General features: G+C 35.4%; 1 protein-coding gene across 2 annotated transcripts in view; it reads right to left on the bottom strand.

The window, feature by feature from the left end:
• The window catches only part of LOC149786479 (uncharacterized), a 106,822-nt gene that overhangs the window by 83,034 nt on the left and 8,569 nt on the right, over positions 1–15,219 (bottom strand). Inside the window, exons 3-4 of one of the 2 annotated variants that reach the window (XM_089976934.1) lie at positions 13,629–13,907; positions 4,985–6,017 (exon numbers count right to left, since the gene is read on the bottom strand). In XM_089976934.1, the coding sequence (XP_089833060.1) occupies positions 4,985–6,017; positions 13,629–13,907 (1,312 nt within the window). The remainder of the gene's footprint in view (positions 1–4,984; positions 6,018–13,628; positions 13,908–15,219) is intronic. The other variant, XM_089976935.1, reaches the window with a different exon arrangement.

Below are 15,219 nucleotides of genomic sequence, written 5' to 3'. Positions count from 1 at the left end.
TTAACTGCAACTTTCTTCTTTTTCTACCGAAAAATTACTTATTAAATCATCCTTTATCCCTGATCCAGTATCAAAACGTCTATTTTAAACTTGAAATTTAACAAGTATGCAACAATGGACACATACATAAAATGGTTATCCAGCATAAACATAGGCTGGAAAATCTCAAGTTTTTAAAAATACAGAACATTGTGTCATTTGAACAGTTTCCATGTAAATGTCAACCAAACTACCACATAATTAAAACTATCCATCAATTTGCAACTAATTAAACCATTTTCCTTCTTTAACGTGCAAAAATTATATACATAATTGGTTATGTACAGACATAACTTTGTTAGGAAAGAAAATGCACATCATTATTATTTGTCAGCATTAAAAAGAACATGCTTTGTATGATGTCAGACTATCATAAATAGATTGCATATGTCATGAGGGGCCCAGAGTGGCTGAGTGGTCTAAAGCGCTCTCCGTTACGGATCACTGCGATCTCACCTCCGTCTGCGTGGGTTCGAGTCTAGAATTCGGCCAATGTGGGTATGTGAGAAAGCTTGCCAGTAGCTTCTCGAAGGTTGGTGGTTCTTCTCGGGGTTTTCCTGGGTTCTTCCTCCACCATTAATACTGGCCACCATACATAGCCTATCATGTGCTGAAAAACGGCGTTAGAACCCCGCAACAACAACAACATATGTCATGAACTTATTTGTTTGTTAGGTTCAAACTAATTTCATTTATGTAATAATAACAATACATTTCTCAAGTGGGTGATAAACTTTTAGCTAATGTCAGGGTTGCAATGCAGGTATGTTGGTGAAGTGTAGCACTCATGTTCAATACCTTTAATATTATTTTGTGTGCACGAGCCCCATACAGCACAGCAGTAGTTCGTAATAGATAATATGAAAGCAGAATAGAATAGTTTCGTTGCATAAAATTGTAGATATTTATTAAGTATTTGTAATAGTGTAAATTTGGAGGCTATAATGTTGCAGACATAAACTATATTTCATAATCTTTTAGCCTATGTTATAAGTTCATGAACACTGCAGTTTTATCTCATCTCTCAGTGATATAAGGACATAATGAATGTTATAGCTGCAATTTCTGAGATAAAATTATCTTCCTATCGATTTTCATGACCTGATGAAGGTCAGTTAAGTTTGCTAGGCCCACTAGTAAGCAGCTACCCTATGCTGCCATAATGTGATGGTGACAAATTCCAACATTTTGAGACACCCACCCCCCATATATTAATGTCAAAATATCTAAAATGGGGTGGGAAGGGTCAGGGGAAACTTGGACTAGGCATTACACTACTGTCGTGGTATTGATTTATAATGTCAATTATCAACAAAGCTCCTGTAAAAGGTCATTAATGCATTCTTTTCATTTTCTTCAACAGGATTTTGCTTAATTTATGCAAATGATTAACCATGCATCGATGACATTGGCCAATTTGCATTTGTAATGGTATAATTTTTTCATGTACCGACTTTATTCGTCCTTGCCAGTACAGAGCACTGGTAGTTGTAAAACCCTAGCAGAATCTGACACCAGCATTGTCCTATTAACATGGGTGTGATGTCTGACCGTTATAATCCAGAATCTATAGATTTATTACCTTAAGTTCAAGCCACTCACAAAGTAAGGACTCAAGAAGAAAAGTTATTCTGTAAATTCAGATTTTCTTTGCGCCAAAATGGATCTGACCTGACCTTCTGATCCCCATGTTAATTAGACTCTTACATACCTTAATAGAAATCAATCCCTCCACAAATGTTGAAAAATAAGTACTCTCAAACTGATGATGACCTTGACATTTGGCCCCAAATATAAGCTTCCTTACCTATCCACAATGTTTGGTACATGTCTGTAATGTAGAACTAATGTTGTTGTGTGAAACTGATATTTTTTTCAATTATCATGACCTTGACTTCAACCTTTAGATCTCAAAGTCAATAGGCTTCTTCCTTACCCCAAGTGTAAGGCATCTACAAAGGTCTGACACTTAATGGCGGAAAACTTGAGTTATCTAGGTCAGTCACAAGAATTAAGTTGAGGTCAGTTAGTGACCTTAACCTTTGACCGTTTAACATTTGGGCTTTTAACATGAAATCAAAAGGGTTCTTCGTTACCCCATGAGCAAGTCATCCACAAAGCATGATAACTATATATGGCCAATTATTTGAGTCATTGTGCAGAAACCATTTTTGTTCTTTAAATTAGTGACTATGAACTTTCAACTCTTCAATCCAAACTGACAGGTTCTACTCAGTGCAAGCTATTCACAAAGTCTGCTAACTGCAGATAGATGACAACTTTAGTTACTGTACAGAAAGGGGACCCGAGTAGATGAATGGTCTAAAGCACTCTCCGTTACGGATCACTGCCATGTCACCTCTGTCTGCGTGGGTTCAAGTCTCATTTTCAGCCAATGTGGGCATGTGAGAAAGCTTGCCAGTAGCTTCTCATGCGTCGGTGGTTCTTTCTGGGGGTTTTAAAGGTTCTTCCTCCACCCTTAATACTGGCTGCCGTGTATAGCCTATCATGTGCTAAAAGATGGCATTAAACCCTACAACAATAACTGTACAGAAAGAAAATTCGAAACATGGACGGATGGCTGGACTTCATAAAAAAAAAAACACTCCACCTTATGACTTGTGTAAAAAATGTAGTTGTAAAGTAATCATCAGAAAATATTTATTGTTTCATTTCATTCAAATAAAGATTGTACAGATACAACTCCCACTGATGGTGTCATTACATAAATGGCAATTGTGTTTTATATCTGCTTTGAAATGAAGTCACGACATTTAAGGAATGAAAAATTGTCATCATTAAGAATCTGATCCGAGATTGTGGTATCAAATGCATTAATTCTGCATTGTGCTTCAATTCCATTTTTGTTACACTGGTAAAATTGACCACTTCAAGGTTCGTACCAGGGTGAGGAATGAAGAAATAGAGATGAGAACAATGTATATCTGCAAACTGAATCAGTGCTAAATTTACACATACTTGAACCAAGTACTTCACCAAAACATCTTTCAAAACAAGCATAACATGAACATAATATTCATTCCACACATTTTAGTCAACACGAGTGTTTACAATCTGCCAATTAAGCTTATTTAAGATATCATTTGTTGGTAGACATACCAACTAGAAGTAGATAAAACTCGGTTGATTCAAGACACAGTGAAATATATTGATGTAAAAAATAAGTCAGAATAAATTAGTTTTGTGCCTAATTTATGAACTGTATCTGCAGAATAAATGACCCAAAAAGTGTCCTTTCTGATGTCCAAAGGAAGCACTGACTTATGACGTCTGAAGTGTAAGCACTAGAACTCCACATAATTTACTGATGGATTAATGAATGGAAGAATAGTAATTTTTGGGAGAATTATAGCCTTTTTTAATTACTATGTTTCTTTCTTCCTCCCTCATTATACCACCAAACAATGTGAGGCAACCGACAGATGGACAAGAGACAGCAGACAGCATTCACACATATCATGGCTTGAGCAGTACATGTATTTCTTACATAGCTGATCTCACACAAAATGTCAACTGTTTATAAACTCAGAAATCTCAGATATTAAAATATTAATCATCATCTGAGGCCCAAAGAATTAGTTTCTAATACTATTTCAAAAAGAGGAACCATCAACCATCTCGCATATAAACCTTCCTGAATAGAACCCTAACCCTGATTAATCAAATGACATATCCCTCTAATTCCCTTTCTTTTTCCAATAAAAATTACAAACATACTAGATCTGTGAATAAGGGATTGCTTATAGAATAACCTCCCAATCTAAAAGTAATAATTCAATGGAGCCCATTTTTCATGTGTCATAAACTCTTATTATAATAAAAATGCTTACCAACTTTCATGAAGGTATTTGGAACAGTTTGGAAGATATTAGTTTCAATTTTCTGATGGTATCATAGATGGACACTATGTTTTATAAAAGGAGATAACTCGAAAATTCTAATCAGACTAACACCATTCTTTTACAACATATGCCGCCTGGTTATGAAGCAAGAGTATGCCAGATGAAGCAAGAGTATGCCAGGTTTCCAGTTTCACAAAGTTACCTCAAACAGTGAAAGAGATGTGAAGTGTAATTACAAGTTTTTAACAAAGGGAAATCACTCAAAAAGGACTAAACTGGTAAAGCCTAATCTTGCATAGGATACAAAACAGTCAAATGAATACCAAACTTCATGAAGATATCTCAAATAGTTCAAGAAATGATAACCAGAGAAGACAGATTGGCTAACACAATTTATAATTAAAATGGGGATAACAAATTTATTTTTAGACAACACAGCGCGAACAAGATACAAAGCATTCCAAGTCTGATGAAGAAATACAGATATCACAAAAGGTTTCATGAATTTCAAAGTATCTCAAATTGTTTATAGATATTAACTCTCCTTATGAACTGATGGACAGCTTTTTTTTAAAACTGGGTTAAATCATACATTGATCATGCAAAACAGTTGAAGCATGGAAGACAACTCTTAACATACTAATAAGACAGCTGAATCTAATACGGGACACAAATAGCTGTCATGATACCAATGCACATGAAGCTGTGTTCAGATGTTAACTAGAGAAAACTGATGGACAAACACAATTTTAAAAAACTCTTAAAATGTTGTCAGTCAAAAGCCAATTTTTACAGGACACATTAATATGATATAAAAACATACCAGGTTGCATAAAGATATTTTACATGATTCAAGAACTCTTTTTAAAAAAATGTGATGGCTGGAGAGACAGACAAAATGATTGCAGTACTCCACCCACATTTCTTTATGCAGGGTGGAGGCGCTGGAAGTGGGGTGGGTAATTACTGCAAATGTTTTAGGCTTTTGGACAATGCACCAACTGATAGAGATCTGCAAGTAACAGAAGCACATTTCTAACCAAAACTAAAAAGCAAATTCTTTAGAATTATCCATTTCTTACCTTGCTTGACAGGTCCTGTTGGGGCTCTGTGCTCTTCTGTTTTTAAACTGCAAGGATTCCTCATTTCTGATTCACAAGTTCTTTTGCAGCCATCCTGGCCTTGGCTGTCATTTTCCCTTACTGTTCCCCTGATTTTACTTGACATTATTAAAGAAGTAGATGGATAAGGGGTGGTTTTCGTGAGAACACCATCATTTTTCTTAACATCATTACCTGGAGAAAATCCTGTTTTTGTATCATCAAACTTTTCAACTGCACTAGATGATGTCACAGAAAATGTTTTGCTGACTTGAACAGTAGGCTCATCCTTTATCTTCATAACAACAACTGAAGCTGTTGTTTTCTTTGTACTATCAAAGGCAGCAACAGATGATGTCTTTCTCTTCGAAGACACAGATTTACCAAGACCAATCAAATCTTTGCAGTCACCATCTTTCTGAATGTCAGTATTTAGTTTTGTTAAGGATTCACAATGTTCTGCATTAATGCTTGATCGTCTACTTTCTGGAAGTGCTGCAGAATCATCAGTATCTACTAAATTACATGTTGGAGATGTATCACCATCCATGCTGCTGATGTAAATGACTTCATTGTCATCATTTTTCCTCAGCAGATCTGCAAGAGAAGGAAGAGAACAAACCCTCCTTTTTATGGGTCTTGCCTGATTGGAAACTGGATCATTTTTATGAATTCCCAGGTTTGATTTCTTTGTTGGCTCAGCACAGAGAGACTTTTCAGGAAGTTGAATAGCACTGGTCTCTTGATGATCTGAAGAAGGGCTAACTGGAGGTTCTTTTATGGCTTCCAAAGGATGACTGTTTCCAATAGTGACTACTGTAGTATGCATCTGTTTCTTCTGTACAGAATTTGACACAGGCACTTCTGAAGTCATCAAATTTTGACTAAGCTGACAAGACGCTGATGACTTTCTTTTCTTCTGAGGCACCGATTGCATTCTTGATTTCTTGACAGCTGAATCATCCTTATTTTTCATGTTTACTTTCTCAATTTCACACTTGCTACAGGAATTATCCTTCAGGAAAAAAAATAAACCAGTAAATTTTCCTTTAAATGAGCTCCTCAATACAGAGTTAAAAAATTTAGAATCAAACTGTGTAATTTAATATGCTACTTGGTTTATTTTGTAATCCTATCCAACTTGACAATAGCTAACATTTTTGTTACTTTAGCCTAACCATCATTAAAGAACCTATAAAGTGTTTTATTCAAAGCAATTACTTCAAAAACCAAATAAATTAACAGTGTAAATTTTTGTTTGCTACATGTCAAGATGGTCTTAGTACAGCAGCTGGTAAAAGCTGGCATATTAGATACATAAACTTAGCTGTCTCATTTTTTTGTCCATAGATATGAACAGACGTTAGAACAGGCACCCAAGTGGTCAATAATATACCACAGTTGTGATAGCCTGGCCTAGCCCCTGTCTGTACAGCTGAATTCACCAGTTTTTAGAAAGCATGGAAAATATAATCAAACAGTTTACACACATGGTTCCCATACTTTTCTAAAGATAAATTTCCAGGTCATTTCCAGGGTTTTTCCAGGATGAAATTAAGTTTTCAAGGTTTACATATGACCATTACTGAATGGAATTAAAGTACATTTTAGATTATAAGACATGCATTCTAAACTTAAAGATGTTTCTTTTTCAAGACTCTCCAAAACATCTAAGTCAGAAAAGATGATCACGTACAAAACAACAAAATGTATCACATGAAATAACTTTGATTATATTCCTATAAATTGGCATTTAAAGTCATTTCAATGTACAGAATACAAATTCTAACTTTATTTTGCTGACCTGCATTATGTTACTAAGTGGGAACAACACAATGAACATAAATTAGTTGGGTTTTTTTCTTCAAACCTTTAATTCTAAAGAATTATATAGCAATATAGCACTGAACTTAGACACAATGATCACATTCAAGAGGGCTCTCAAAACTCACTTACTTCGACTGCAAGAACAAACTTAAAAACCTAATAAGGTTCCTACCTTAAATATTCTCAGCATGTTTTTTAATGCTTTCTAATTTCATGGTGTTTGTTTTTGTAATCATATCATTATATGTTTTTTATCTTACAGGTGTTGTCGAATGTTGGAAAGCGCTTAGAGCTTCTAAAGATTAGGCGCTATACAATGTCCTCATCATATATATATATATATATATATATATATATATATATATATATATATATATATATATATATATATATATATATATAATCTTACAGAAAGTAAACATTTTATATTACAGTATAAAGAAACAATAACCGCAAATAATTAGAATCTTGTCTTGTAATGAAGAGATTAATCCTAAATTTATCTGTGCCAATGAAATCCCAAACAAGATTTTTCAAACAACCTAATCCCCTTAAGAAGATCTGCTTAAAAATCCATCATTAAAAAAATTCAAAAGGGCAGAGTTAAATTTTGACAAAAAAAACTTCAAAATTATATGCTGTTGTATAAACAAGGACTGAATTTTCGGTAAAATCAACTTGTCTTATTGTAATTCATTAAACCAGTTCCCAAATCTGGATTGATACAGAGGCTTGTATTGTTTTTAATATATAATACAAAGGATGCTACTTTCTCATTTCAGCTCTCAGATTCAACAATTTGGACTACAAATTTGGCTTCAAATGAATAGCAGTTCATTTTCTGATCCGGGCTTCCTCCGAATATTCCCACCCACTTTTTATATTTGGACATTTGGATGTCGGGTAATTGCAACTGCATATCGAAAATTTGGAATTTGCTGCCACCGTGTGGTAGCGACATATGGTAGTCACTTACCAGCGGGCCTAGAAAATTAAAATGTATGTTACATCGACTTATACCTGTATGAAATTGATAGGAAAATGATTTTCTCAGAAATGCAAGTATTTTAAAAATTATGTCTTTAATCTGCTGACAGACTAGACGAAACTATGGCATAGATGAAACCTGACCCTGTACTCGCCATTTGCATTACTAGTCACATCATTTCACAAATCTCAAACGACAACATCAGAAGTCCAACAGTCATGTGATATCATCAGCAAACTCCTTTATAATGCTGTTGTACAGAAATTCAATTATATTAAATGAAAGTCTGACACTTTTTGTAAAAAAACCAGCAATCTGGCCAGTCTGATTTATCAAGCAGAGAGCACATGTCAACGTGGTAGTCACGTGATACAACAACACTCAAGCTGTTGTTCTCAGAATATATAAATATGGAAAATTTTGTGTTCTTTCGATCTTGTATTTTTATTACAACCAGTATACGAATTTCCTTTAATATTTTTTTATTATTTGTTTCTCTACAATATTTCAAAATAATAAGGAGGACTTTGTATAGCGCCTAATCTTTAAAAGCTCTAAGCACTTTGCAGCATTAGACAACACCTATATTATAAAAAACAAAAGAAATGGGTTGTTAAGATTTGTGTACTCATGCAACTAGCAATGCAAATCGCGAGTAACAGGTCACATTTCATCAATGCCGTAGTTTTATCTTGTCCTTCAGCAGATTAAAGGCATAATGATTACAATAGTCACAACTGAGAAAATAGGTGATTTTCATATCGATTTGATGCATGTATTACTTGTTCTAAAAACATTTCAAGTTTGCTAGACCATCCTGCAGGCGGCTACGCTTTGCCACCACCACGTTGGCCTCTTATGATGCTTGACTGGTTTTCATGCCTTCCATGTAAGGAAAGATATACCGTATATACTCGCATATAAGCCGAAAAAATTAGGAAAAAAATAAGGCCTGGAAGAAGGAGGGTCGGCTTATCTGCAGGCCAAGGTCCAAGTCTGAAATTTTTAATGCTTTTTTTCCCTCGATTTCCAGTATTTACTGTTTCTGTCGATCGCCAAAGATGAGATCACATGCCTAATGATGCCACATGGCTCATAAGATTTGTGCTGTCGTGAAGTGAAACAAATATTTTTTTCTAACTTAAGTGGTAGGATAATAAATAAAAAACATGTTTTAACGTACTTGACGTCTATTTGACAAATGTCCATCCACCAGAAAATGTAGCCATACGTGTTATTTGAGCCTTGGTGGTACGTGTATTTTCCAAAAGAACCGTCATATTAGTAATCTCCACTCAAGTATTTAACCCTCAGCTAATCAGTAATCATTAAACTCTATGGTATCATACAATGCATGCTAGCTTATTTCAGTGTAAATATGAAAAGAATCTACGTGTAAAAAAAAAAATTATGATACTGAAGGTATATATGACAAACATTTTGATCGAGAGTAGAAATACATGTACGATAGTCTTAAAGGAACAATAGCGAGAGGCTCCATAGGGGTTTGTTGCGTGCACGCTTAGGAAGGGTAAATAACAGGGCAATATATGAGTCACCATGAACAATTGTAAAACAATATAATTTGTGGGATTTCTTCGACAGGTGTTTTAGAATCGGCAGCCACAGTTTATATACTACTGTTGTTTAGTTGTTTGTAAAGCAAAGTGGTTTGTTAGCGGTAGAGTGTTGTACAATAGCTACCATAAGCTTAATCTGTGGTAAATGCCTCAGGGATAATAGGTTTGTTTTGTTGCACAATGCCAATGACTTTACTAATACATGCCGACTCTCAGATGTATTGTTTAATGAGATATGGTAGTGGACATGGTTTCTGCTCAAAGTTATAAACTGTCACAATACTTGACTAATGTCCACGCTGAAACCAGTCATATTTTGATCAATTGAATCACACTAGTAATTTAAAAAAAACACACAAATAAACAACAATGATAAATAATTATCAAATACAAATTGATAACCAACCACACATGGAAATAATTAGAGGATAATCTCTCTAGAAGTTTATATTCAATTCAATCAGATAAAATGAATAGTGCTGGAAGTAAAAGAAAGCGTTCTGCTTATGATGCAGCATACAAACTTAAAGTTATTGAATATGCAGAAGCAAATAACAACTGTGCTGCAGCATGCAAATTTTTTGTGAATGAGAAGCAAGTATGGGAATGGCGGAAAAGCAAAGAAGCATTAGAAGAAATGCCAAAATCCAAGAAGGCTCATCGGACTGAGATTGCCTCTTTCCCTGAATTGGAGAAAGAACTCTGTGATTTTGTAAGTGAATGTCGACAAAATAGATACATTGTCACACGAACTGCTATTCGTCTACATGCTATGCAGATGGCAAAAAATGATAAATATAAGTTGGCAGATTCAAAATTTGTTGCATCAGCCGGCTGGTGTTCTCGTTTTATGAACCGGAATGGTTTCTGCCTCAGGCAGCGAACGAAGATAGCACAAAAGCTACCAAAAGACTCGGAAGAAAAAATTGAATCATCTCAGCAGTTCATCATTAAACGCAGAAAGGAGTGCTCATTTGAACTATCACAAATTGGAAACATGGATGAGATGCCTATGACCTCTGACTTACCAAGCAATAAAACAGTCAATGCTGTTGGTGAGAAAACTATTCTGATAAAAACGACCGGCCATGAAAAAACGCATTTTACAGTTGTATTGGCCTGTTTAGCTGATGGATCAAAGCTGCCTCCTGTCATCATTTTTAAAAGGAAGACACTGCCAAAAAGCATGAAATTTCCTGCTGGTGCCATCGTTCGTGCACAGCAAAAGGGATGGATGGACGAAAGTGGAACAATTGAATGGCTGGAGAAAGTATGGAACAAAAGACCAGGTGCAATTCTTCGGAAACCTTCAATGCTTGTATGGGATATGTTTCGTGCACACAAGACAGATGAAGTAAAAAAGGCCGCAAAGAAAATGAAAACAACACTGGCTGTGATACCAGGAGGTTTAACGTTAGTGTTACAACCTCTTGATGTCTGCCTTAACAAACCTTTTAAGGACAAGTTACGAAATATGTGGGCAGAATGGGTTTGCTCAGGGGCTGTGAAAATGACAAAAGGCGGCAATTTAATGAGGCCGGATATCGATTTGGTCGCCAAGTGGGTAAAAGAAGCATGGGAAATGATTGCAAAATCATTCAAGAAGTGCTGTATCAGCAATGCCATGGATGGAACAGAGGATGATGCTATATTTCAATCCGACAATGACAAGGAGAGCGAGAAGGATAACGACACACTACTGGATGACCATGATGACCATGACGATGTATATGATGAAAGCACGCCCGTAACAGAAGCCGAGTTTCATGAACTGTTTGGCGAGTCTGATACAGAGTCAGATTTTGATGGTACATCCTCAAATTCTGTATCCCAACTGTATGGTGACGACGAGTCAACTGAAATTGTGGTGTCAAGCTTATCTCTAATGGTTTGTACTTTGTCATGGAAGAAATTTGCAAACATGTCCAGAAGGTTGACTGGAGAGAAGGTAGTTGGAAGGGGTGTAGATTTGTTCCTTCATTAGAATGCACCTTGTTATAACATGATTCCAGATATGATGCAGAAACACTATGCACTCCATGACCAGAATCATGCCAATGAATAACAGTATGGGTTACAAAACAAAATACAAATGCAACGCTATCTTACCACTTGATTTTCATTCAAGAAACAATTTAAAAACTGTTGTTGTTCCTTGAATTTTTATATCATGTAATTCTCATTATGTCATGGTTCGGTAAATCATGCCATTCTCATTATATCATGGTTTGGTATATTATGCTTTTCTCATTATATCATGGTTTGGTATATTGTGCTTTTCTCTTATCAGAGTTTGGTATTTTGTGCTTTTCGCATATCATGGTTTGGTATATTATGCTATTCTCATTATATCATGGTTTGGTATATTATGTTTTTCTCATTATATCATGGTTTGGTATATTATGCTTTTCTCGTTATATCATGGTTTGGTATATTATGCTTTTCTCATATCATGGTTTGGTATATTATGCTTTTGTCATATCAGGGTTTGGTATATTATGCTTTTCTCATATCAGGGTTTGGTATATTATGCTTTTCTCATATCAGGGTTTGGTATATTATGCTTTTCTCATTATATCATGGTTTGGTATATTATGCTTTTCTCATATCAGGGTTTGGTATATTATGCTTTTCTCATATCAGGGTTTGGTATATTATGCTTTTCTCGTTATATCATGGTTTGGTATATTATGCTTTTCTCATATCAGGGTTTGGTATATTATGCTTTTCTCATATCAGGGTTTGGTATATTATGCTTTTCTCATATCAGGGTTTGGTATATTATGCTTTTCTCATTATATCATGGTTTGGTATATTATGCTTTTGTCATATCAGGGTTTGGTATATTATGTTCTTCTTATTATACTTCAGCTTTGTAAACAGTCAGTGGTTGTGGACACACTAGTGGAATGATTTACATCAAATTTAAATTATTTGCTGTGTGGCCTTTAGTGCCATTTTGTCATTGTAATTTTTATTTTATTTTAATGAAATGTCATTGTGATTCTTTCAAATGTGGACATTATATGATAAATATATACTTTTTCACTATCCAAAATGCTGCTGTCAGCATTTACAGTACTGCCATGACATTTTTCTAAAAATATATCACTCTCCCGATTACCAGCCATCATTACTTCAGAGGATGTGGTATAATTCCAGCAATCACTGCTGTTACAGACATGTGGTAAACTTTACATTGCTTCTAGACTATCTGTTACAGACATGTGGTAAACAAGACATGGCACCTGGACTATCTGTACAGACATGTGGTAAACTAGACATGGCACCTGGACTATCCGTTACAGACATGTGGTAAACTAGACATGGCACCTGGACTATCTGTTACAGACATGTGGTAAACTAGACATGGCACCTGGACTATCTATTACAGACATGTGGTAAACCAGACATGGCACCTGGACTATGTTACAGACATGTGATAAACCAGACATGGCTTCTGGACTATCTGATACAGACATGTGGTAAACCAGACAGGGCTTCTGGACTATCTGCTACAGACATGGTAAACTAGACATGGCACCAGGGCTATCTGTTACAGACATGTGGTAAACTAGACATGGCACCAGGACTATCTGTTACAGACATGTGGTAAACTAGACATGGCACCTGGACTATCTGTTACAGACATGTGGTAAACTAGACATGGCACCTGGACTATCTGTTACAGACATGTGGTAAACTAGACATGGCTTCTAGACTAAATGTTACAGACATGTGGTAAACTACACATGGCGTCTAGACTATCTGTTACAGACATGTGGTAAACTAGACATGGCTTCTAGACTATCTGTTACAGACAAGTGGTAAACTAGACATGGCACCTGGACTATCTGTTACAGACATGTGGTAAACTAGACATGGCACCTGGACTATCTATTACAGACATGTGGCAAACTAGACATGGCTTCTAGATTATCTGTTACAGACAAGTGGTAAACTAGACATGGCTTCTAGACTATGTGTTACAGACATGTGGTAAACTAGACATGGCTTCTAGACTATTACAGAAATGTGGTAAACTAGACATGGATTCTAGACTATCTGTTACAGACATGTGGTAAACTAAACATGGCTTCTAGACTATCTGTTACAGACATGTGGTAAACTAGACACAGCTTCTAGACTATCTGTTACAGACATGTGGTAAACTAGACATGGCTTCTAGACAATCTGATTTATCTTGAACTTCAGCTCTATCAACAGAGACCTGGCTATGATCTAGTTCATTGTCCGCTTTCCTTCTGGTAGATGATTTTCTCCTTTTGCCTTCTTCATTTTGGGTTTTCACCTTCGTCTTTTTGTCATCTATGCTTTCTTTGTTTGCCAATCCCACTTGATCAGAATGTTCTGTTGAACTGACTGCGATATTCTCTAAACGTTTCTTACTTTTCACTCTGGAGTACATGTCAGTTGCAAAGTCAATGATGTGTCTCGACTCTAAATCCTTCCAAAAGGTATCTTTCTGGGTAGATGAAGAACACTTCATCTGAAAGTATATTGGGGGAAATCTCAGTGTAGACTGATAACTGTCTGATAACAACAAATACACGATGCATGCATGCATACTTTGATCTTCCCCACAAAGAAGTTAATCAACTTAACACTGACTTTAACTTGTATTTGTCCAAATTTACTATTTTGGACTGCACTGATATCTGTCCATTCATCAATCCCTCTCTAGCATCCACATTTACATGTAGTTTGGGGCTGTGTTTAACTCTGTTATTGATACCTGATTGCCTGGAGTCACGAAACTAAGAATGAAGATGTATCACAAGTACTACACCATGCACATGGCTTGAAAAAGCCTCAAATGATCTACTTGAAAAGTACAGAAATTTACATGAAAAATGCTAAGTAATCTGAATTTTTCTTTTATAATTAACATAAAACTTTGAGTAAGCAAATTAAAATTTTACTTGCACAACAAAAATGTTCAACATTCCTTGGCTATCAACAATGGATTTATTTTTACTTGCTTCAGTCAAAATGAATAAATGTTTGATTTATTGCTAAAGTATGCATTTCTGCATATTCTTTGATGAAATTTAGTCCATTACATCACATATACAAAATCAAATAGATGTTACATTTTTGGACATCACCAACTCGAACATAAAATGAAATTAAATATTCTATCAACAACAAGCCTTAGGATACTTCATCATGCATATAACTTGATGTTTTGCATTAATCTAACCATGCCATCATTGGAAGATTTTTTGTCATTCTCTGGCACAAAAATGCAACTTTGCTTTGCACATTTCTCTATGTCATGAAATATTCGCTTTTGTCACTTTGTTGCTATCCAGTCAGTTTCACACTGTGGTCTTGTACCAAAATCAGCCTATGTTAACTGGTCATTTCAACTTTGTAACAAAACAGTAACAGTGACAAGTGCTTTGGATAAGATTGTTATTTATAACTGACATATTCTGACTGATTCATTAGAATCAGGGATCAAGCTAGGGGATTATTCAAGAGAAATGGCCAGATATGACCATTTAAAAATTTCAACATGCAAGTGAAGTGAAGCTGACTTTGCCTTGCCACACAAATCAGAGCATATCTCCTCCACTCCCCAAACCCCATCCCATCTATAACTGAATTAATATTCTTACCACAGCAGTGAATCTTGCATGGTTTTATGTTATAAAACACTCATTTGTACTGTAGGTGTAAAACAGTAGAAACCTTATTTAGCTTTTTCAGATGCCTATCTTGACTGGTCATGCATAGATTTACAGTTTACTGCCAACAAATCTAGTGGAATCAAGTCAAATCCCATGCTTTTTTCC

Source organism: Sinohyriopsis cumingii, chromosome 12, assembly GCF_028554795.1.
Source record: "Sinohyriopsis cumingii isolate HCF-2022 chromosome 12, ASM2855479v2, whole genome shotgun sequence".
Taxonomy (NCBI): domain Eukaryota; kingdom Metazoa; phylum Mollusca; class Bivalvia; order Unionida; family Unionidae; genus Sinohyriopsis; species Sinohyriopsis cumingii.
The sequence above is the reverse complement of the archived record's forward strand: the minus strand, read 5'-3'. Positions and strand labels throughout refer to the sequence as shown.